This window comes from Miniopterus schreibersii (genome assembly GCF_964146895.1).
Source record: "Miniopterus schreibersii genome assembly, chromosome: 1".
In the NCBI taxonomy this organism is placed as follows: domain Eukaryota; kingdom Metazoa; phylum Chordata; class Mammalia; order Chiroptera; family Miniopteridae; genus Miniopterus; species Miniopterus schreibersii.
The window spans coordinates 40371406-40397189 of NC_138101.1; the positions used below are offsets into that span (position 1 = coordinate 40371406).

At 41.1% G+C, this 25784-nt stretch overlaps 1 protein-coding gene across 3 annotated transcripts in view; it reads right to left on the reverse strand.

Annotated features, from left to right (window-relative positions):
- Nucleotides 1–25784, reverse strand: part of ADAMTS3 (ADAM metallopeptidase with thrombospondin type 1 motif 3) — a 213835-nt gene that overhangs the window by 24919 nt on the left and 163132 nt on the right. For all 3 annotated transcript variants that reach the window (XM_081148290.1, XM_081148292.1, XM_081148291.1), the window contains 5 exons: nucleotides 15167–15366; nucleotides 3796–3879; nucleotides 1769–1925; nucleotides 917–1022; nucleotides 313–456 (listed from right to left, as the gene is read on the reverse strand). In XM_081148290.1, coding sequence (XP_081004416.1) covers nucleotides 313–456; nucleotides 917–1022; nucleotides 1769–1925; nucleotides 3796–3879; nucleotides 15167–15366 — 691 coding nt within the window. The remainder of the gene's footprint in view (nucleotides 1–312; nucleotides 457–916; nucleotides 1023–1768; nucleotides 1926–3795; nucleotides 3880–15166; nucleotides 15367–25784) is intronic.

A 25784-nucleotide genomic window follows, 5' to 3' on the forward strand; every position in this document is an offset into this window, starting at 1 on the left:
CCACAGGGTAGGGTGGTACATTATGAGGGCATCACGGACCATCCCCCCTCATCCTCAGCTCAAATTTGACCATGAGTCGAAGATTCCATAAAGAATTTACCCAAAAAAATTACATTAAAAAAATCACTAAATTCTAGGCTTCTGGCTCGAACTACTGTGATGATATCAGGGAATCGCTGTGCCGGGAGCTCTGGGTCGCGAGCAAACGCTCCCTGGGACTGGTTGCCACCCCCTGGAGCTGCAGGTGAGCAGCAGACCCGAGTGGCCTGCGGCGCCTCTGCTGCACTGCGGATGCTGCGCGGGGGGACTTACTGGATGTATCTCCTCAGCTCCTGGCCGCTGCAGCGGGACCAGTGGTAGCGGTGGAAGGCCGCCTGCACCAGCGGGGCCATGACGCTGCCCAGGGCCGTCTCGTCCCCGCACCGGTTGCCCTGGCCGTCGTGCTCCATGCCCAGCCTGCAACGCCAAGGAGACCTGCCCGGTGAGGCCCGGGGCCGGGCTCCCGCCTGGCCTGGCTCAGGGATGAACAGTGGGTGATGCCCGTTTGCTTTCGCCCAACAGTGCTGACCCGGTGCCCTGGCAGCTCAGCTCCCGGGGCATCACCCGGCCCCTGCGGCACAGTGGGTGTCGCCAGGCCGCCCGCTGGAGCTGCAGACCCCCGGGCCCAGTGGGGGCTGTGCAGGGAGACCCGCTGCTCTTAGGCGGACACGGCCTTCGCAGGGCCACAGGCACTGCGGGGCGGAGACTGGACGGAAATGCCTCTGATTTTGCAGCCGGGAAAGGGCAGGGGTGCCTGCAAACCAGAGCGGCTCCTCTGGTTTCGGGGTGCGCCCCTTGGGCGCCCGCTCTCACTCCTGGCAAGGCGGGAGGGAGGGAAGGACCTGTCTTGGCCTTCTAGCCGCCAGCAGGGACTTACACGTGGCCGGTTTCGTGGGCTACTACAAAAGCAGAGGAAAAACCGTCCTCATGATTCAGGGTACAGCTTCTCACCGGATGACACATGCCCGTGACTGGAGCGTATCCTGTAGAGCAGAACAATTACTTTTATTTTCGTTTTCTGAGAAAACCCATTAAGAATTACTACTGGACCTTTGCCTAGAAAAAAGTGAAAAAGCTTTTCAGGAAACAGAGGCCATGTTAATCCCCTGCTAGCACTGTGCCACGCTCTCTTGGGAAAGCCACAGGTAATGGTCTTGAAAAGATTCACGGGGCCTCCGTTTCCCCCTTTCCTAAGGGAAGGAACTGCCCGGGTGACCATTCTGTCCGGCCACCAACGAAGCCTCGTCTTTCAGTTTTAGTGAATGGTCCTTCATACCGTGGTACCGGTGAAGGGAGCCAGAAATTCCATCAACATTGAAAAGAAAATCGTCAGTCTACTTTTTCCAAAGCCTACACCAGAATTGATTAGATCACTGTAAGCTGACTCAGGAAGAGAGCTTCTTGGCAGCAGCCATTTCTCATGGCATCTCTTTCCCATCCCAACACTGAGTGGAGATCAGCTGCATTTTACAGCACCCCCTCCATACCCCAAATCCACAATCATTATGTTAAAGGCAAGTATAATTTATGATAGTATTTAAGTGGCATTTAACATGGTGAATTCCACAGAAGTCAGTGGGAGCAATAGAAAGAAAGTGTGTGCTTGGCTGATGCATGGTGGAAAGGGGATGGAGGCAGAGATATGAACATTTGAACAGACTCCCTGATTTAGGATTACTTTAGAAAAGTCATGCCCGTAAGCTTTTCTTCTGCACGCGAATGGAAGTACCTTGCATTCCAGCAGGTCCAAAGTCTTGCCTGGTTAAGAAAATTGCATGATCATGGTGTTCAGAGTGGTTGGGATCAGATTTTTGTTGCTGGCAAGCCCAGCGGCACACATTCTCCAAACTTCTGGATGGGTTTCCCCTTTCTATGAGGCTGATGGACTGCAAGGGAACAATATGTTGAAGACAAACATAACATTTGCCCAAAGGCTCTCCTTAATAACTTGAGCTAAAGTTAACATTTGGGACATTTATAGCATTTGAATAATGTTCAGTGATATTATCTGGGGCTTATTTAGACATCTACTTTAGCCTGGGAATTCTAAATGCCCGTGAAGGATCTCTTTACGATAACCAACATCACCTGCGTGAAAGGTGACTGACACCATACAAGGGAATATGTGATGCTGAGATTTGCTATTGTGAAGCAACTCAATATTAGTCTTTGGGGTAAGAACTCTAGCAATCTAAATATTTCCTAATTCAGCTTAGATTTTTAGTTTCGTAGATATTAAGAATAAAAATAGAGGGAAAGAATCTGGCATAAGAGCTGTTTAAAGTGAAAGATCTTTAGTTAAGTTTGTTGTTGTTTGTCCAGAATTAATCAATATATGAGGAGTATATAAGTTCCTCAATAAGCTGGCAAAGCTTGTCAAATCTTATGGGGGGTGGTCAAATTCTATAAACCTCACACTGTAGAAAACAACTTCCCTTTTTTAAGCTCACAGCAATAAAGAGGGTGCACGCTTATCTTGTGGTTCCAATAGACGGACTGAAGTTCCTTGGAATGTTGCTACTGTCACATTATGTTCAGGAGGTAAAAGTTCAGAGGGAAAGGGCCCATCCTTCAAGAACCCAGGAGCCACACTTCCCAGAGTAGCTCTGCTGGGATGAGAAATTGAACTTGCAACCCAAAATTAGTCCCTACTTGGCTGACAGGCTGAGAGTTTTGTTATATTTCAGCAAATGTTATTATCAGTGTTTACATTCTTACCAAAATTAGCTTGGTTTGTTATATGCTGATCACATACTTCTCAAAAAAAAAGATTTAACAGCCAATGAAGGCTGTTAGCATCTCCAGCTGGAGTTGACTTATATTCAGTGTTATTGACACAAAGTCAGTCAGGTTTATGAGATAAACTAAAGATCAATGACACCCTCTCATCAGAATATGATTAAGTGGATGTTAAATACATAACAAAATGCAAGCACATGGATTGTTTTCTATTTACCAAATATAAAATTTCATCAGTATTTCATAATCAGATGATTTTAATTATGGGAGGGGGCATATAATTTTAAACATCAAGAAAATTGCCAAGTTAGTCACTTCCCCTATTTTCTCTCCTCAAAGGGAGAAACCATTTCATCCTGTTCATTATTTCCAAGGACAGGGACACACCAAGTGCCATTTTAAAGTCAACTACAGTTAGTTATATCACATGAAATGCCTGCTGTGTGCATTTTGACCCAGCTTTTAATTTTCAAAAGGACTAAAGCTCTTTTAAATGAAAATATTCACTGTGTGCTTTACTTTTCTTACTTGGAAAGACATACACATAAAATATTATTTTTAACAAATCATGTGAGGGCAAGGATCTTTGTCATTTTCTTCACTGATATATCTGAAGCACCTAAAAAGCATCTGGCACACACTCAATATCTATGTTTTGAATGAAAAAAGAATCATAAATTTGATAACACCGATAAGACTAAGGAATTTTTCTTTCCTCACAATGGTGTCCATTCCCCCCCCCACTCATATAGTCATCATACTTGATATCAGGTAACTATCTTTTACTCCATTACAGAGGTAAACAAAGGAAATGGTACCAGCACAAAAATCATTCATTACCTGCTCAAATTTGGAGATCTCCACTCAGAGCAGCCGTTTTTCTTCTTCAGTTCAGTGCAACTGAGGTTTACATGAGACTTATCTATGCCATATGTCAGCTATAGCTTGAAAATTTTAATCTTCTGCCTGCTAACCCAGTTCTTAACATTCAGAGTTCACATATTTTAAGAGGCTTACCTTTGCATAACCCAGCATGATCATACGCACCAGGACCACATTTATATGTATTCCAAGGGACTCATCATGGTAAATTTCATTCACCTGGAACCAAAGCAGATAATTACTGAAAGGAAGGCAACACAAAGGATTTTGTGAAATGAGTAATAATTAAGGGGTCAGCCATGTAATCCCAAGTACTAAAGTCAAATCACTTTTAAAAAAAATTTAGTTTAAGTTGGACTCTTCGATGAAACCACTTACCTTTAGCTTTGGAATAATTTTTAGATATGTTAATTATTGAATTTGTAAACTCCGGATTATCATGAACAAAGAGAATATGCTTTAAAAAGGGACTCATTAAACTACTTGTAGTTAGAGTCAACAGGTGCCGTAATCCACACAGAACATTCACCAAAAGCAACCGCTAGAGGGCGATGCCGGGGAAGCGTCGGCTGGCTGAGTGGCAGCAACCGTGGAGGGGAAACTAGATTATGCATTTGCCTGCTGGAGTGCCCATGTCCTAGCAGGGGTGTGTGTCAGATCCAGCGTTCAGTGATGGGGCTTTCTCAGTGCCTCCCCACCCCAGTAGTAATCCTGGGCAACGATTATTTAGAAGTCCGACAGAACAGAAATCCTTCCATATTTGAATTACCAGCACAACTGTGTAAGTGCACATCAGATGAATGTCAGCCCTGGATAGATCTCAGAGAAGCAAAGTTGAGTAACTGCTTTTATTTAATATTTAAAGTTCGGTTGAAATTTCTAAAAGTGGCTGGGTATGCTGTAAAGTCATAAATAGTACAATTAAGCAACCTCAGAGGTCATAGTCCAAGATAATTTTATATGAATGAAGATGAAGACTATAGATATTAACTGACATACAAAAACACACAGTGTTATTGGCACATATGAATCCAAAATGGACTGTCACTGTATTTTCTGCAGAACTTAGTGCAAATTAGTGTGATAAGGAGCACTGGGTAACTTCACAGATGCCTGCAGGAACGGGAAAGGTGAAGTTATCCAACTAGGTTACAAAGGTAGCTGTTCCCAGGAGCAGGGGCCCAACATGGCACAATAACTAAAGGAGGGATGGAAGACCAACTGCAATGCCACTTGAGATCCAGGAGGTTTGAACAGTAAGCACGGCAAATTAAAAACCTACAGAGGAAATATAGGCATAAGCTCCTAGAGAGAAGATTTAAAAAGAAATATAACTCCTTCCATCACCATTGGAAGGAGAGTTGACTTGGGGGTGAATATACAATGCAGTATAGGATTATACACCTGAAACCTATATAATTTTATCAACCAATGTCACCCCAATAAATTCAATAAAAATTTTAAATAGATCATGTTTGGAAAAGGTAAAAGAAAAGAAATATAACTCAAGAATTATAAAATGCTCTAAAAAAAAAGAAGAAATTCATGAATCATAAAATCGTGAAATGGCCAAGATACAGACCAAGAAATCTCAAATGAAATGTTTCAAGAATCTAAGAAGACTGCAGAGAACACCTTAAAAAGCCAACGCCTTAAACGTGGACTAAAGGCATACACGGAACAGAAAAGTGAGCAACTAAGGTAGAGGAAGACCTGCCGAAGCTACATGCTGGAGACGGCCAAGTGTGGTTTAACAAGAAAAGATGGAAAGTCCTTTTACGTGGAAAAGTGCACGCCTATGAACACATTCGTTTACAGCTACACACACAAGCACAGCACGTCGAGGCCCGATTTAATACGCGTTCAAGATAATCCAAGGGCTGAAAAAGGAATGCAATCGGGTGCGCAGGGGTAGCTCATCCCCGGCTTCTCCCCTGCAGGCCAAGGGCCCCTGCAGTACTGAGTCCCGCTTGTCTGTGCTGTCATATAAGAGGTATTGACAAACACAAATGCACCCAGAGAAGAGCAAAGAGCAAGGGACCCAGAGAATGTGTCACATAAAGAATGACTGGGGAGACCTCGTGGCTAAGCGCCTGACACCAGGCGCTAACAGTTTCAGTGGACATCCTGGTCCAAGCCCTCATTGCTTGTGGTCTTCAACTTTCTGAGCTTCAATCAATAATAGTAACAAAATAAGAGAGAATATTTATTACGTCATAATTAAATATTATGTCATAATAAGAACAGGATCTCAGAGGGTTAGGTAAGAATGAAACTATTTGACTCCTGCAAACAAATCGCTCAAAAAAATTTTAGTGAGAGGGAGGGAGGGACACTAAAGTATGAGAAGTAGAAGAGAACACCCTACAAAGAAGACTTCATAGCAGCCATGTGGAAAATGGCTATTCTGTGTATTTATCTAAAAATCATGAGTTAACACTATCAAAGGGGTAGATTTCAGGTAAATATAAGGAAAAACTGAATGCTGGACAAAAAGCTGGTTTCTTATGACCTTTCCTGGTCATGGGCAGATTTTCTCATCTTGCTCCCCACCACCTAACTGGAAACTGAGTGCCCCCCTTCTTCTGGGTTAATTATCTAATAAGGAAGTCCTAGCATTAATATGCCAATAAAATTCACCCAGAGGCTCAGGGATATTCCCAGAGACTCTCTGTAAGGCGGCTGTTTTGAATTAGCGACATGGCTTCCTTCACTCAGCATGTAATTAATTCGCTTAATGCAACTGAAATGTAAATGCAGTCATAGTGAAAAAAAAAGTTTGCAAGCAATGCTAGTAAATACACAAAATAGGAGAACAATACAAATTAAAACTAAAGGAAAGCAGTTAGGTTTAAAACAAAAAGCGACTTAGTTTCTGGAGCAGGGGTCATAGAAAGGAGCCACTGCAGAACAGCAGTGACGGCTACACTTTTAAGTGTTACAAGAAAAATCCACATCAGAAAGCCCTCGAACCATAAAATTAACAAACGTTGGTAATACGGCAAGTAGCTGTGACAGTCGAGTCCCCTAAATTAGGAGATTCCTTTGCACTTGGTAAATTTTACAGCCAGCACAATGCCAAGGAAAGGATACTGGACACAGTTCATGCTGTTAATGGCAATATCACACAGACGGATGTCGTCCACGCCATGGAAACATCACGTTACAACATGACGGAATAAAAGGGCACTTTAAAAAGTTTACCATTCACCGAAAGAAAAGCTTTATTTAACCAAAGGCGCTGTCATGCCGAGCGAGAGGTGACGATTCTGATTCCGAAATGAGTTACGGAGTGCTCTGAGTCAGCACACATTCGTGACACTGTCACAGGGAGGCCGGAATTTCATGGGAAGAAATGATCAAACATAAGGCAGTAAGATTTATACATAGAAGAAAGTATTCTTTCATGTGGCAAACCCACAAAAATTGGTGTCTGTATTATGCAAAGTACTGGACATTACTTATTACTTTCCCTTTCAAGGTTTAAAAAGTCGCTTCCTATACATTATTTACTTTTAAAGTGAACTTAATAATCTGGCTGCTTTTCATATTGCCAAGCCTTATCAATAACAGGATGCAATGTTTTTATACTCTGAGACATAGTGGATACGATAAGAGTTGGAGAAATAATCAGAGCCTCAGGATCAGCTAGTCAAAGACCTGGACTTGGTCCCAGTTATGCGACTGATAAACTGAGCGACCCCAGTTAGTCACTTAACCTCTCTGACCTCTGCTTTCTCCTTGGCAAATTACATTTGGGCTCACTCTGCCTGCATCCCAGGGCTGCTCACATCCAGCAAAATGCCACACAACTGCCCTCAGCATCATACGAAGCACTTGAGCATTCTTCCACGGTCCACGCAAAAAGTTTTAAAGGTTTGTGGATGTGCTTTCATATTCTCTCTGAAAACAGCTAGAAAAACAACTGACCCATCTTAGTTTTCCCTGAAAGAGAAGTGAAGACTCATACTTGGAATGTGTTTAATTTTAACTGAATGAAAGATGTAGTTTAACTTGTCCAAAAAAACTGATACTATTTTTTTTTAAAAAATACCGTCTAAATGTTGTACAAAAGTTCTTTCCAGCAGATGGCAGTATGGACATTTTAGAGGGGCTAACGGACTGGCAACTTAATACACCTGAAGGTACTTCACACCAGTGGGTGTGTCTGCCTTTTCCTATATTTACACATAAATAACTTCCTTAAAATTAAATAAGTATTTAAAAATATTCTAACCCGAGGAAAACATTGAGTTTTGAGTACTTTACTCATTTGGTTCTTGAAAGCAAAGAAAAATATTTATGACACCTTTACTTAGATTGCTTTTCAGTGTCATCTGATTAAAACATTATGAGGCATAAAGAAACTCCTTTGACTTGGGTATAAATTAATCACAAACTTTAATAATCAATAAACGACACAGAAAAACTAGAAGCATATCATTCTAAATTAACCATTTAAATCTGTCAAGATAAACTAAAATAATATTTGTTAAGAAAGCATTTTTACAGTTCTTAGTGACGTGGAAAGCAATTTTCTTCCTAAGTAACAGCAACATCGACAACAAACAAACACAACAGCTAATATTACATAGAGCTTTTCAGGTTCCACACATGGTTCTAAGTACTTATATTAGTTCACGTAATCTTTGCAATAACTTTAGAGATATCTCCATTTTACATCTAAAGACACTGAGCATCCCCCCACCCCCCAAAAGGGAAGAAATTGAGGCCCAGAGAACTTAAGCAACTTGCCCAAGGTCACACAGTTAGCAGACAGAGGGAGGGATGAACACCTAGGTGGTCGGACTCCGCAGTCAGTGCTCTTCAGCGCAATGCTGCATTCCCGCAGGCCTGCAGGCCCAGTGCAGTCACTATCCACAGAAGGTCGGGTTTCACAATAATCAGTACTGATTTGCTACCCCTGAGTTTTAAAAAGTGGTGAGGAATCATATTGGTAAAAAGAACTTAAAAATTTCACTTCCTTTTCATAACCTTTCCTCAGGTAAATTTTAAGGAAATGAGAAATGGGATTCAATGTATTATAAATAAGAATTTCCTGATTACGAATATAATGGTATTAAAAAATATATCCAGAAAAGATAAAGAGGAGTTAGAGCACATCACTGGAAAAAAATAGTAAAAATAGAAAAGATAGGGCTGAAGCTGATAACCAGTATTTTGGGTTGTAAGAAAGCGTCAGGCACAAGCATTCTAAGTAACATATTTGAATCCTGCATAATGCAAATCAGAGCTTTTCCCGAAAACCGGAATACCCTTTCGCCATGTGAGCCAGTCTACTGGAGCATGGGTAGATTTACTGTGAGGTGTTCAAGGGTGAGCCCAGATTCTTCGTCAAATCACCTGAAAGACGGGGCAAGCAGAACATTAATTCTTCAGGTGACCTTAAATTGGAAGGGGTTGCCAATGACGTGAGGGGAGGGAAAAGGTAAAATCGAATCAAGTATCCCTTTCCTAGAAAAGAAAATTCCTTCCAGGTTTGTTCCCGGACAGGACAATTTCTCCCAGGACATTTCCCTGGCAGGACAGTCTGACCTGCTTTGTCTGACTAGCTGATGAACAGCTTTGTCTGGCTTCACCGAAGCAGCATTCATTTTTCTTGCAGATGAGCGGATTAGGTCTTAGAGGGGGTATAGCTTAGTGGTTAGGAGCAGGGGCTCTGCCGCCACACTGCCTGGGTGTGATCTTAGCTATGTGACCTTGGAAATGCTACTTGGTTCTATGCCTCAGTTTTCTCATCTGTAAAATGGGATAATTATAGTACTGCCCTTATAAGATCGTTTGACAGGAATAAATGAGCTCATGTATGGATAGTGCTTAATGGTGCCTGGCCCTTGCAAATAGAAAATAAAAAACTGTTAGCCACTATTAGCATTATTCACACAGAAACAAATAAATGGTACATGTATATAATACTTTAGAAAAAGACTTGGTTACCTGAAGGCAAGCAAGTAATAAGAGAGCCTCAGCCATTCTGGCTGTAGGACTAAGGAGAGGCCTCTGAAGCAGACAGGAATCCCGTCCCCCACTGTGCCTCATGGAGCTAAGTCTCAGACGCACTTCCTTCCACTCAGCCCCAGAGTCTCCAGCGCCCTTGCTCAAAGTAGGCAGATTGCTCCCAACCTGCCCGTTCTTCTCCCTCCCAATCTCAGACTAATTTTTATGAATAATCTTATCCAATCTTTACTGAGCAGGTGCCATGGACACAGTTGTCCTGAGGGAGGGGAACAGAACAGGAAATGTTTGAGTCCGTCCATATCGCGAATATGTTCTAATAGGGGAAACAGGCTACAAGCAGGGGAAAAATGACCCTGCAAAGGCCTGCAGTCACAAAATGAAATGGGGGCCAAGGGGAAAAGAGGTCTGCGTGGAGAGAGGACGGGAGGCTGAGGAAGGGGGCACCTGCGGCTGGGCGGCCGGAGACCCGTGGGCAGGAATTGCCGCAGGGCCTGTCTGTGGAGCCCGGGAGGCCGAGGGAGGAGCGAGCGCACATCCCGGCCCACCTGCGAAAGCCCGGAGCCCTACAGAAACCCCGATCCCACTTCAGAAACAGACCAAGAGCAGGGAAGTTCCTGGCGTTCCCCCAAACAAGGGGCACGGCCCGAATTCCAGCAAGTCTACGACGCCAGTCCCTGTTCTTGGCCACTCCCTCACTGTAGTTTTCTTTCTGTCGCAGCGAAAGTGCTAAGTCTCTGCCTTCTGCTAAGGCTCCTTCCAGCTTCCCTAAAGACACTTGCTCCGAAATCTCAACTCTATGTCCCTTATTCCATCTCTCCCTTTCTTGGTGCTTCTTTTCCTCTTTTATTAATATTCTCAATTTTCCTTCATCATACAAAAGTAACCTGCCTACAATTTGGCAGTATTTAATACTGTTTACCCTATGTTCTTCAGTAGTATTACTGGATTTATTATTATTATTTTTTAGCAGTATTAGCTTATGTTTTCTGCCTGGCCCACATGTCAGTGTCTCATTGTTTTTAAAATCCTCACCCAAGGATATTTTTTTCCTTTGCTCTTCAGAGAGAGTGGAAGGGAGGGGGACAGAGAGAGACATGGATGTGAGAGAGACACATCGATTGGTTGCCCCGCCTGGAGCCAGGGATCGAGCCTGCAACCCAGGCACCTGCCCTTGGCCGAATCAAACCCGGGACCCTTCAGTCCACAGGCTGACATTCCAACCACTGAGCCAAACTGGCCAGGGCCGTGTCTCGTCGTTTCTGACCCCGTATCTTCTCACATACCTTCCCTGCAAGCTTTCACCCGCTGCTGTTTCTTCAACCACCACCTATAGGCTGATGGGTTCCAAATGTTTCCGTATCTAACTGATTCACCTCTCGTGCTCCGCAGCCATCTGTTCAACTCCAGTAACATCTATCCATTTGGAAATACACCAAAATATCTCAAAGTGTGCCGGTCTTCTCCCTAAAGATTAAATCATCCCCGACTTGTTCCTTCCCTTCAGGTATCGCGGGCCATGTATTACCAAGCCCAGCAGATGTCTCTTAAACCCACCCCTTCCTGTCCACCTCACACCCAGCAGCTCAGCATCCACCCAAATCAGCTGCACCGAAGCAATCACCTGTGAAAGCTTCCGCAAATGTTTCCATTTGGGTAGTTTGGGCCCATTATAATGGTTAGATGATTGTTTTCAATAAACATGAGTCTGTTCTTTCATGTTAATTATGCTTTTACCTCCTTTAAGCATCCAAGGAGCTTTGGGTGGAGCAAGAATAGGCAATTCAGCTACAAAGCCTTACGAACTCTTTGGGCCTTTGGAGCAGTAGAGATATACCCAAAGCTCAGGTAGAACTGATCCCCTTTTTTCAAGAATGAGAAAAATGATTTCCTCAGCAAGCTAAAAAGCTTGTCTGTGTGTTAGGACCCAGGGAGAAATAAAGGGTGGGATAAATCTGGGAAGCATAAGGTCAGTCTGATTATTTGTAGCATAAAAAAGGAAAAATGGGTGAATGTCAGGAAAGGAATTTGGGGCTGCAGAATCAAAGGGCAAAGAGGAAACTGAGATGCTTCAGTAAAATCAAAGAGGTTTTTAATTTTTTTTCTGAGGCAGCAACACTGTGGATGCTGTGTGATGTTAATGTAACCTGTGATGTGGGGACTCTCTTCTAGAATGACGGGCCCAGGATTTTCCAGGGAGGGGGTGCATGTTTATAGAAGGGGTGGCTGAATTGACTTGTGCTTACTCCAACCTGTCTCTGTGACTTGGTCTGTTCAATCCACATTGGGGAAATTAAGAGAGTTTGCTGAGGCAGGGAGGGGTAGTGTAAACCACAAGGAGTTTGGAGCCAGACAGAATGTGGTCTATCCCCTAATTCTGGCACATAAATACTATGTTGTCTATGTTCATAGCATAGCGTGTAACAGAGCCTCTTCCTCCAAATCACTCTAATGTACTGATGACTATTAATTAACACAGATGTTACAGTGAAGTGGAGTTAAAATGAGGATCAGAGAGAAAATCAGTCTGGCTTTGCATTAACTAAGTACCTGACAGCAGGTAAGTCACCTAACATTAATCTTCAATCCCTCTGTCTTTGGAAAGGAGAATGTTATAGAGGATCACCTCTAATGTTTCTTCTTAAATTCTAAGGTATGATCCAATGTCAGGCATATCAGTGGTAACTTTTACCTGACTTACCTGTGGCCAAGAGAGCAAATGGCTGAAAAGGCAATTAGAAAACAAAGACTTCTATTGTAGTAAATCACACTAACCGGTTTCTTGAGAAGGAACTTCATGGATCCCACTTGCATTATAGGACATTAGACTTCAAAGCTGAAAATATCATGTGATGGAATAATCCTTTGAAATTCTACTTTCTTTTGTTCTGATCATTAAGTGACCCTCCACCTTTATCCTTATAACTCAAGACTATTTGAAAACTCCTCAGGGTATTTCTCCTTTTACTTTCATAATATTGCCAGGAGCCATTGATCTTTCCCATCACAGATCAAAAGAGAGTAAGAACTGGCACCTCCCCTTTACATTTCATTGCTTTTCCTCTCAGCAAGGCCCATATTTTCCCCTGTAGCAGCTAATACATATCTCAAAGGAAAGAATCACTCTAAGGACACTAAAGCCCATGAGGTAGTAATGACCAAGTAAAAAAAACTTCAAAAAAAAAGTCTGGGGAAAAACCGTTACCTGCCTAGAATGCTCCGAGCTCAGTAAGTTAGCTTCACAGTAGCTGACACACTAACACATTTCTGCCAACAGAGTGTGAGTATCAAGATACAAAGAAAAATTGTTGGGAAATGTCCAGGATAGGCCAAGTATTTATATTTTCCACTCTAAGAAATTGCATTTCTATTTCTTTATTTTCAAAGATTTCCCCCCATTCTCTCTTCTCTGTTCTTGTCCTTTATTATTCCACTGGTGATTTTTTAACTAAGGGTATTCATCAAAATTACCCATTGGGCTCCGTAAACAACACTCCTGATTCCGTAGCCCTTCTTGACTCAGAGCCTCTGCAGTTTATGGTCCTTCAGGCTGGATCACTCCTTACCCAGCCCTTTGCCTGACTCTCTTCCTTATAGAATTTCTCTCTCTGCCCACATAGTATCTCACTGAAGCTTTTCCTAACCTCCTCTCTCCTGCACAATAGCCCTTTACTCTTATTTTTTTTCCTTCTTGGCAATTATTACTACATACAATTACATATTTATTTCTTCTTTTGACTATTACCTGTGTCCTCTACCAAGCTATACGAAGGCAGAGAGTTTTCTATTGTGCACACTGGGACATGCCCTATGCCGAAATAGGCCTTGCCCGTAGTCGGCAGGGATCAGTATGTGTAGAATGAGATGTGCCCCGTAGCTGAGAACCACTTTCCTCACAGTTCAGCCATGTCAAAAAGGGGAAAAACGAAACATTTCTTAATATAACAAGATATGAGATTTCCAACCAAGGCTTAACATATATCACATTTCTCTTATTTAATATTTATTAAATATAAAAAGTTTGTCAAGAATGAGCAATCTAAGAATGAGTAATAATCATGCTATTTTTAGAATATATTCATATGTGTCTATCTCTTCTTTATATGTAAGGCCTGGAGAAATTTCAGAATCTACAAAAAAGAATTAAAAATAAAAGAATATACAAGAGAGGTTACTATTTGCATATTCACTGATTCACGAAGGAGCTGAGGGATGGGTAGAGGGTGTCCCTCCCCTCTTAGGAGTCATACAAAATCTCTAGGGGCCTGTGGAGACATTCTCTCGACCCTTGAACCTGAGAGAACAGCACTAACCTAGTGAACTGCCTTTCCTGTGTCCCAAACCCTTGATTTGCATGCACCTCACCCACAGAGCTTTACCCCATTCTCAAGTACAGTCCCCACTATCATTAGGCAGTATGGTCCCGAAATATCTGAAATACATTTTTGCCAAAAGGTGGCCGATCAGCATGGCTAATTTAAAATAGCAGAAGACAAAAATTATTTAACATTACTCTTGATATATATTGTATACTAAGTGTTTTTCTTGATTACATTTAATTTTAACCTGAGTTAAAATTAAATAGAACCTGGATTTTCTGAACAAGTTTTCTCTCCAGTATCATTATTTGGAATTTAATCATAAGCATGGAAAAAAGAAAGTAAACAACATAGATGTCCAAAGAGATTACATTTGTAGTCAAAAGCTAAAAGAGAGAAACAGTTGGCTTGGGTAATATATTTGATAGATCAATATAACATATATTTATTTCATAATTCTAAAAAATAAATCATATAAAATAGATTGCACTACTAGCTCAATGATCTTTTAGAAGTAGGTGATTTATATATTATATCTCCTCAATTATTTTCTGCCAATTCACAAGGGAAAAAAGCCCACCAGTTTGAGGATGTTGACTTTCTTCTGGATATGATTAAGGCTCATAAAGAAGAAATAAAGAACAAATTTAAAGAGCCCTTTATGACTGCACTGCAGCACGGCGCCAAGAGTTGACTGTGCTTTGTAAATATATTGCCTTCAGCCTATAATCTTGAAAAATATCACTCATTCAAAAGCTCTACCAACAAGCATCTAGACAGAGTTATCAGGCTTAAGACATTCTTTATCATCTCAGTATTCAAAACGATGCTAAAAGAACTTTTTAATCCTTTGCGGTCCACATCGGGGCAGGCACACTAGTCCTGAGAGTACTGATTACTCCCAGAACAAAATGAAACACATAACTCATGTCATAGTTCCATGGCATTATGACTTTGTAAATTTATGACTTCCCCTTGATCACAACGGAAAACTAGTTGATCGCCAAAAGAAATGTGTGCTTCATGCTTCCTTTATTTTTGCACCCTTGTGTGCTAAACGCATGAATCAGTGTTTGCATTTAATGCAGAATGTAAACGTTTTGGGTGTGGGGCACCGTCATGGACGGGCTCGCCCAGGTTTTCAGAAGACACTAACAAAACAGAAGTGAATTAAAAGATAAAGAATACCTCATAAAGGAGTCACTACTCACAATGTTCATCAGGGTGAGGAGGTAGTTTTGGACATGCTCTTTGCCATGGAAACGGACCACAGAGTCATCCACTCCCAGCAGCACCTCGATGTTGTAGTCGTTTTCTCCCGCATGTCTGCGACGCCTAATTGTTTCGTTCAGCTGCCGGTCAATGCTGCGGTAAACAGTACCTAGATCATCGAGGCCTTCCAGATCTGACTCTGTAAAGAAGCAAAAAAAGCTCAGGCACTTCAGCTTCCCCAAGAGGCCTTTTAATAACTTCTTACAAGGAAAGGATCTTCGGGGGCCCCATCGTCGTAATTCATAATCACCAAGACACTGATTTTCAGTTTATTCTGTAAGTAATATGTACATGCGCATGATCAGATGAACGTCCTATAAAGTCAACACAGAACATCGACACTAAGGGTGAAGTGATACTACTGTACACACAGCAACACTGCCAGTGCCGGCCTGAATGTTCCACGAGGATAAGAGCAGCTTGGTCTTCCTCTAGCTGTATCCCCAGGGCAGAGCAAAGAAAGTGGGGCACAGAACATGTGCTGGCCATGTAGTTACTAAATAAATTAAGATTATAAATAAAAAATCATGTGCTGTTAAGTTTACAGAGATTAATTTAAGTAACTATAATCACAGAGTGTAAAATTTGTATCTCATACATTTAAATCGCTCCTTTTCCCAGCAGCCTTAACTTAAAAATGCAATGATAGCGTAGCAACACAACAGCATTTAGTGGTGTAAGTATCAGTCACTACAAATTAGGTTATTTCTTCTGAATATGCTTCTCTAGTGAATGCTGCAAGGGAAGAAGTGGACATACAAGGTACATCCACTAACATCCAGTTAACACTACAGGCCCACACACTTGTACTGGCCATTATTTGAATAGATTTGAAGAGTAGGTCATTTCAATTGCTATATAGCTGAATCTATGAGATGCTAAAGTAAGAAAGTCAGATAATTACCTATCGCTAAAGGAAAATAGTATAAATGATTTTTATTTTATTTTTAGTTGAAGGAATTTAAAAATTTTACTTTCCAAATGGAAATACACATGCAAACACACACACACAGAGGCATATATACATACAGTTATACTTACATACATCTGCCTATCATCTATCCATCTGTCTGGAGAAAGTGATGGAGGCATCCTTAGGTTATAATTATCTAGATTATCTGCCTTCTGATTACCATGTTTTCAGCAAAGAAAATGGTTTTAGTGGATTGAAAAATAAAATCTATCATTTGGATACTAAAATAAAAGCTATTCAAAATTGCTGGTATAAAACTGAAAGCATATTGCTTTCCATTTCAAATATATAAAATCTGGAAAAAAAATATTTTACACACTGCCTTGATGTCTAAAAAACAACCACATATCTAAAAACATGCTTGACAGAACCATGTCTGACTCATGTTATATATGAAGGTTTATTTAATGCTGTGCTGGGGCCTGTAAGTTATTTGAATTAGTGTCTAACATTAATGAATAGGCATTTTCCTCTCCACCTTTGTGGTTTCAGTCAAGTTGAGGGGTAAACAAAGGTGTCTCTTGGCCAGAAAGATTGATGACCAAGCCACAGCCACATGGGATTAGAAATAGTGAAAGTACAGATCCCACTCACACCCTTTCCACTAAAAAAAAGAAACAGAAACACCAGCACCCTCCCCTACGAGTATGACCATAGCTCTGAATGTAACTACTCAGGTTTGAAAGCTATACTGTAATTCACTTTGACCGAAGCTCAACTGCTAGATCATTAGCTGGGAATTTTCTCCTCTCAGGGAATCACGCTGGCTCCACAACACATAAATAACTCTCACCGCCATCCACATCAAACGGACAGCTTTCCTCAAAAGTTGTTTTTAAGACTTGTAAGCCCGCATCGAAGGCAAGAGACTACACCTGCAAACAGCTTTACTATTCAACCTCAAGTCTTCTCACACACTAGAGAATGTGAACGGTTGTGATAGCCAGCGTACAAATAGAAAATTCATACACCAGCTCCCAGTTCTAAAAATGGTTCTTTTTTGGCCGAACTGTTGGCGACCACATCCAATGGAAATATACCAGCAATGTCATCATATCATTAAGTCCGATGCATGAATGAAGGAGGCTGAATACTTATTTCAGAGAGACAGTTCCTTCTCCTCTCACACACCTTTGGTTGGGCCTTTCTATCTCTCCTTAAATAGGTAGTTTTCTGGAAAGAGAAGAGAATCTTTTTTTTCATTGCCTGGAACCTAGGAAGGAAGAAGGAAGCCTATTTCTTTCAATCTTGTCTTTATTTAATCAAGAATACTTCTGTCCCTACTTCCCCCGTGCTGTGCAATGTTCTCTTTTATGATTCCTAAAGTGGGCATTGCCAAACAGTTCAAAGGAAAACAGTGAAATAACTTCTGGCACTTATTATCTATATACATCTCTACTAGTTACAGACAGCTCTGAGGCTGTGAAATATCTTCCTCACAAAATTTTCTCAGTATGCCTACTTTATAATATCATGGTAAAATGATTAGTAGGATGGGCTTTTAAGCAGACATACCTGCTTTAAATCCTGGGAGTGTCACATCCTAGCAGTGTGATTTTATTTCAGATGCCTTACATCTCTGAGCTTCCGTTTCTTCATCTGTAACACTTCGCGGACTTGCTGTGATGATATGATGAATGATCCTCAGAAACACTGCCTACACTGCCTAGATGTAAGTGCTTAACAAATACTATTTGCAGCTACTACAACAGTAAAGATGATGTGATGACAGTTCCCCATTAAGAGAACACATCATTTTTTAAAGCTTCCTACATTCTATTTTGTATATTGCAAATCAAAGAGTTATATTTCTTTTAAAACAGAGATCAGAACAAAAAATCTTGAATTAGTGGAGAGTCTGAACTGCTGGTAACTTTAGAAAGAACAGGATGCACACTTATTGAGTTACCCACATATGTGGTAGACCCTGAGAAGACAAAAACCTACTCCCAGGTAGAACCCTGGGAACCACAGTTGTACTGGATTTATATTCAGAATGTAGCTGAGTTTTATCTAGTAGTAAAAATTATGTAGCTTGAGTCATTTCACAATTGCTAGTTTAAGCAGATCTAATCAGGGTACTAAAACGTGACCTTTAGTAATAGTTCACACCTCTATAAAGCTTCAGAGTTTAAGAGCTGACAAACTTTGACAAAACTGCAGATGTCTCTGTCCAATTCTCCATCATCTCCGTGCGCCCATAAGATACAGGAATAGGAACATTAAAGGGCAATATCATTCTGATCATGTCCAACCCCCCCATCCGATCTGTTGACTGCTAAGAGGACTGAGAGGAACCACACGGACATAGCAGGCAAGTTCTAGAGGTGAAAGCCGTGACGTTTTGTGCTGGGTATGGCAAACTGTGGATCTGTCAGGCACCCTGTTGGCCTCCTGCTGAGTAAGTGCGGCAGGGCGACCTGAATGGGGGTGGCTGAGCTGTGCGGCAGGAAGTGACTGACGCAACAGAATGAGCGCAAACTGAGCATCTTCAATAAGTAAGTATATTGCTGCAACAAGCACAGTGGTGCTACCATTCTAAGCTTCACTCCAGAAAAGTGATGCTCAGAGCTCTCCTGAAATATCAGAGGCAATCCCTCTTAGTACTTTGAGTCAGTTCTCTTTTTTCAAACTTTTTGGAAAATGGAAGTTTTTCAAAGTTACCTGAGAAGTTACTGATAAGAATATTTTGGAAACATTTTGATTGTATCCTTTTGTGTACCCCCTAGCTTCCCAATTGCTGTATATAATCTTTCAGAAAAAGAATAATTTTACTCTAAAACCTCTTTTTATTGAAATAAAATATTTTGGGGAACACAGGTAACCAAGTCACAATAAATATAGTCATTTTAGTGTTAAATATAGAGTTTTCAGTGTTAACTCAGAATTTTGAACTTACCAAACATAAAGTAGAATATGACTTGTTTTGCTGTTTATGAACACAGAGGCTTAAGACATTTTCAGGGTGGAATATGGCATGTGTATATGCCTAATTATACTTAGAGTGTAGGGCTGATGAAATCATTCTGCACCCCAGAAAAAAATTCCTATTGTCTGAAAAATGTCAGGAGACAAAGATAACACTGGAAACATCCAAGTTTTGATCAAGTTCTCAATCTGATACAAATATATTTGGGGTTGGAATGTAATCTTAAGCATATTGTGATAAAGGTAGTGAAAGAATCATTGAACTCATATTCTAGTCTCTCCTTCCTAAGGAGCAGAACGTCAGTTTTATTTGAGGTGTCAATAAATCCAGCTAGAAGTCGTTCCCTGTCTCCCTGTGACTGAGGACCACACAGGACTAAGAATAAGCCAATGAGATATGAGCAGAAGTTTTACTTAGACCTCAGTGATTTAAATTGGTTGTATGGAGGGCCTCCATGAAGGCTCCCCAAAGGAAGGTGACTCATCTTGGTAGGTGAGCACCCCCTCCTTGTCCCTTTGCTCAATATTTCTTCCTGCTGCCTGGAAACATGGACATGATGTCAGGACATCATGAGGTGACACTGGAATCAAGGCAAGTGCTGAGTATGGCAGGGCAGCTGTAAAGAAGCAATCTCACCCCGTGAGGACTGTGGAGCTACCATCCCCACCCTGGATTGCCTAGCGCCAGACTTTGCTATACATGAGGAATAGAATGTCAGTTGTGTTTTGGGCATGTTTGAGGTTTCTTTTTTTATGTCACCGAATCTAGTCCTAACAGATATGACACTGAAAATACTTAACCTTGTTGTCCAGATTAGCACTTCTACTGCCTTTGGGAATGCAAGTTAATTTTCATGTGAATAACTGAATGATAAAGATTCACTTTACACAAAATGTTCCAATGCAGCTTTCTTTATAGTGCATCTACTTCAGAAAATGAGAATCATGCTCTTTTGCAGTAACAAAAAATACAGAATGAGTCTATGGAGAAATTATGCATTATTCACGAACAGGATAGTGGGGGAAATCAAGGGACCAGAATACCACAAGCTGGATTTTCCAACAGTAGGTGGAGATCCTAGGATCATATCTAAAAATAGGCATAAAATCCAACAAATGTCACATGATAACATCAGATTCAGAGTGCAGTTAACTTAAATAATTGTGTTGACCTGTCTGTATTACCCAATAGTAATTTTTACACTGATTTTTAATAAATTTATTATTATCAGTTCCTATAAAGATACAGTAACAGCATCTCCAAATATTTGCAGCCACCATTCTACCAAGATATAAAATGTTTTGGTGAAAAGCAGCTGAATCCTTCACCAACTGGGAAATTCCATAATACTTCAAAGAACTATACTGAGGCCAATTTATGATGTCAACTCTGAAGTTTCATTAGGTAACTGTCGCTGTTTAAAAAAAATAATAAAGGACATTACCACTGAATGAATATTAGTTTCCATGATTTCTTTTCCCTAAAAGTCCTAAGATACATGTGTTGCTTTTGTTTTCACCAACTACTTTAAGGGATAACATATGGCATTTTTTAACAGAAAAATTCTCACCTTTTAAGTGAAAAAAATAATGCTTTTATGCTTTGGGCTTGTGATCATTAAACAAACAAAACAGAAAAGTCACCTCAATATCCAATATATAGAAAATTCTAACTCTTAATAAGACTCTCCTAGATGTCAGAATATTTTTATCTGCAAGTAAAGAAAACTTCACTTGAAGTATTTTAAGCAAACAGGAAACATATTTGTTTGCCTTACAAGAGGTCCAAAGGTAGGGTGATTCCTGGGTTAAACAGTTCGTAAGCAATAAATTATCAAGTACCTAGCTTTTCCCATCTTTCCATATCCTGCTGTTCTTGGTGTATAAACTTTGTCTTCAGATTGGCTTCTCTGCTTATTTGCAAACGGCTACATCAAGTCCAGCATCATAGCAGGAGCAACAAATTTCATCTTCAAATATATCTTCCTTGGAAGTAGATAAAAATCTTTCCTAGAATCCCTCTGGTACATTTAACTACACGTTTCAGTGGCCAGAACAGAATCAGACGCCCGTGTGAAAATCATTCGCAAACAAGAAGAGAGCCCCATATCTAGCACTTCAGTGAGCTTTCTCCTCTTGATTGCATCACACTCTCTCTTCCTCACTGGGCTCTACTGAATCGAAGGCTAGAGGAAGAGGCCCGTGCGACGCGCTAGGCTGGCTCCAGCGACCTCAGGCTGCTGGCAGCTCGGGTCTTCTCAGCTCGACTGCGCGAGGGGAGGTGGGCGTCCATTGCACAGCTGTCGTTCCAAAGCTCAAGTTACTTCTTCCAGTTGCCTCTTATATGCTACCTTGTTAAGGGTAAAAGATTTCACCTCAGATTTCCCCAGAAACACTACTTGAGCACACTAAATTTTTCCTCAAAGGCCTATTGTATGATTTAATAAAAATTTTAACAAGTTATTATAGCCAAACTATGAATATTAACATTTACCATGTATTTTTTTCAATAAATATTTAAAGAACGGGGCCACTTGCCTCGGCACCATTCTGATCACTGGGAGTATAGCAGTGGACACAGCAGACATGGAGCTAAAATCCCAGTGACAACAATGATGAGGCAGGGCCAGAAGAGCACAGCAGAATGAGTAAGGGTGACACCGTGGGGTGGGCGCAAGTTTAGATAAGGTGCTCAAAAGAAGGCAGATAATAGGCAGATCTTGAAAGAAGGTCGGAATAAGTCACATGAATATTAGTTATATTTGTGTGAGACATAAGGAAACTTCTTATACATACATGTAAACTTTTTATTCACATTTATTGTGTAGATCTTGCAGAATGTCAGGTATAGGACAAAACTCTTACCCCACAAATGACACTATCCAAGTTAAATTTAATAACAGCATTTTTTTCATTCAAATAAAACTGATGAGCCAGCCATTCTTAAAGTGAATTTCCACTAACATGTTTTTGCTAAAACTATTCTTAGTCTAAGGAATAAAATATGCCAGAGGAAAGACACAGTTATATTTACATTTTATCCTATACCTATAATACATTCTTCCAGATAGTACTGATCATATGGAAGCCAAAAAATGGGGGCATTTTTACACCTTTTATTTTTAAAACCCATATGGAATATATACAGTTTCAATAGCTGTTTTAATGTTTTAGCTTCTCATTCTAACATTTCAGCCAGTTCTGGGTTGATTTTGACTGATTTTTCTCATCAGTATGGGTTGCATTTTCCTGCTTCTTTGTTTACTTGGTAATTTTGATCAGATGTCTGACATGGCAAATTTTACCTTGGCTGCTGGATGTATCTGTGTTCCTCTAAATATTCTTGAGCTTTGTTCTTGGTTGCAGTTAAAATACTTGAAAACAGTTTGGTCCTTTCAGATCTTGCTGTCGAGATGTATCAATCAGGATCAGACCAAGGCTCTTCTAGGGCTCGTTACTCACACCGAGTGAGGCAAGACCCTCTGTGTGCTCTATCCAGTGCTGGTGAGTCATGAGCTATCCCAGCCGCCTAGAGGCACAAGCTCTTCCCAGCCCCATGACGCTGCAGGCGCTGTTACCTCTAATCCTCCCAGGTGAATCTTCTCCAAGCTTTGCATAGTTTCCTCACGTGAATGTGCTGATCAGGACTCAGCTAAATACTGGAGGGGAACCTCCACAGATCGTCAGAGCTCTGCCTCTCTCTTCTCTCATGCTCAGTCCTGTGAACTCTGGCCATCTTCTTCTCTGAGATGAAGCTCTGGCTTCTCATCTCTGCCCCGGGATTCAGACTGGAAACGCCCCAGGAAGAAACCTGGGCTAGTGCTGAGGCTCACCTCTCCTAGGAATAACTGTTCTTCAATGTCAGATATCCAGTGTTTGCAAAGGATGGTTTCATATAAGAATATATGTTCATTGCTGGTTGTTTAAAGGAGGGTAAATTCAGTCTCTGTTATTCCATCTTGGTCAGAAGCAGAAGTTCACTTAACTGGATTTTGCTAAGAACACATGGTGCTTTAGAAGCTTGGGATTATAGGGCGTTACTCTGTGACATGAAAGAATTTTCTATAACCATTCAGCTATCCCTAAGTAATTTTCTATACACATTTACTTGGACTTGTGGAAGTCAGGTAATAGTAAAATATTCAGTGTAAAAACCCTGACACTGCTATTTTAATAAAAAAATCATACATTTATGAGATATTAAATCTCCTTGAAAATGTCCTTGCAACATAGCATATCATATGCAAGGGAAGCAGTTTAAGGTTGAATAGCATTTAGTATATTTCAAAAACAAAACCAAAACTCATTCACCTTTCTCATGAAAGAATGTGAACTTCTTTGTTCATTAAAAGCTGGCTGAGCCAAAAGGTACTGTAAATGTGTTTACAGGAAAAAAAAAATTGTCTTCCAAGAGTAGCCAAATAAAAAAGCTGCTTGTTACTTAACAAAAACACTAAGAGAGTTCAAAAAATTAAAACCTTAGCAAACATAGGTATTGCCTTACAGTCCAAAGAACACGATGTTTGAAGTAGGCACTGAAAATGTTTTTTACTGAGTTTTTTAGCGAATTGCAAAGTAGGTGTTTTAAAATCATAATTAGATTGTATAAAATTGGGGGTGAACTTTGGGAAGTCATGTCATGGAGGTGAAGGCAAGAAATAAATTCTATAAAGCAGGGCTCCTTGTGGGCCATCCCCTAAAATCAACAAGGGCACAGCAAGCAGAATGAAACTGCTCACTCAAAAAGAAATCAACTTGCCTGGCCACTGTGGCTCAGTGGTGGAGCATCAACCCATGAAACAAGAGGACACCCCATCAATTCCCTGTCAGGGCACATGCCCAGGTTCTGGGTTTGATTCCCAGTGGGGGGGGGGTGCAGGAGGCAGCTGATCAATGTTTCTCTCTCAGCGATGTTACTACCTCTCTATACCTCTCCCTTCCTCTCTCTAAAATCAATTTAAAAAAAAAATTTTTAAATAAAAAGGGAATCATGATAAGTAAAGAAAAATGAAACAAAAATGGTTCATGGTGTATCAGATCATATATCTAAATTCACCTTTCTAGATTGAAAGATCCTTTTTTGCATTTCTAGTGCTGGAAATCTAAAAATTGATATGTTCAACTGAAATTAAGGAATGACGTATTTGATAGGCTAATACAGATGTGAAAACATTTAACCAGTGATTGTCATAAAAATCAATAAATACTGATATTTTCTTCAAATATCAGAAGGGAATTCCAGACTACAGGTAGTAAGTCTATTTCTGGGGGAGCATGAGTTGATTTTTTCTCTCTGCCTTCCGTTTTAAAGACCTGATACATTGGTAATCCAAGGAGAATCGTCACAAGTGAAAATATTAGAATTACTAGAAAAGCTGCATTAGCTCCTTTCCTCCTGCTCCTCTCTCCTGTCTTCCTCCCCTTTCCTTCCTTTTCTCCTCTCCTTCCACTTCTTGCTTCCTTCCCTCCCTTGTTTCAGTTTTCTCTTCCTCAACTCCTTAACTTCCTTCCACCCATGGATTTCCAAACATTTCTTGAGCACTTCTGCAGCACAGAATCTGATCTAGCTTCTAGGAACAGAAGATAAATAAGCCAAGTTCTTATTCCTGAGGATGTCACAGCTGAACAGGAAAGAAAGACATACAAAGAGATCCTTAAATGCCCGGTGAGTATGTCACTGAAGAACCACGTTACTTCACCTAGAAGAATCTGAGGACGTTTCAGCAAAGGAGGTGACGTCTGAGTTGGATTTTTAAAGAATCACAGAAGTCAGACATGGGGAGAAATAGGGAGGGCCACTGCAGGCAATGGACACAACGTGTGCCGAAGACCTGGGAAGTGCTGACACACTGCGGGAAGAGGACACCAAGAGGATGGCGCAAAAAGCAGGCGAAGATTTTTGGTGAGAGATGTGGTCCCTAAAAGAGCTTGAGGCAAGACCACGAGGGCTCTTAAATATTTTACAGACAGGCTTAGAGCTGGTTCTCCTGGGGCAGTCCTGTACCTTGCTGCTGCTACCCTGGGATAAATATTAGTTATGTTTTCTCCCACTTTCAAAAGTGTCCTGGCTTGAACAATGAATTAAGTGGTCCCACTTCTTATAGGCCTCTGTTTCAGATGTGCTCTCTAGAAGGCAGGGCTGAATCTATATAACTCTCCCTTGTGCACTTGTGTTCAATGATAACAGAGAGTGTGATGACAGGGCTTCCGTGTTCTTGTCGCAGTGACGTTCTTTCCTAGTCGTGGAAACGGGTGGTGAATTTGGCTGCTTGGTGCCGACATCCATTCCAACCTCCTTATGGTGCACACCCCTGCAGAGGCCGGAACAATGTGCCCCATGGGCTTGCAGCTAGGGTTCCAGGTGAGAATCTGGTGAAGCCAATCAGATACACTCGTATGAGGTATGAAATTCAGATGTGGCAAATGTGGTTGGGGAGACACTTCAGCAGCATCCTAGGCTGAGTCGCTAGCATATGGGGACAATGGAAGGACAGCATGGTAGTAGTAATGGCAGTTTGTTATCCTCAGAAAACCGCTTTGGTGGCAAGTTCTTGGAGTGAACATGTCCAGCAGCAGCTTGTTCAATCTCCCCCTCTCCGGCTGCAGCAGCAACAGCAGCTGCGGGGTGGGCCAGTCTACTGGATCCTCTGGGAACT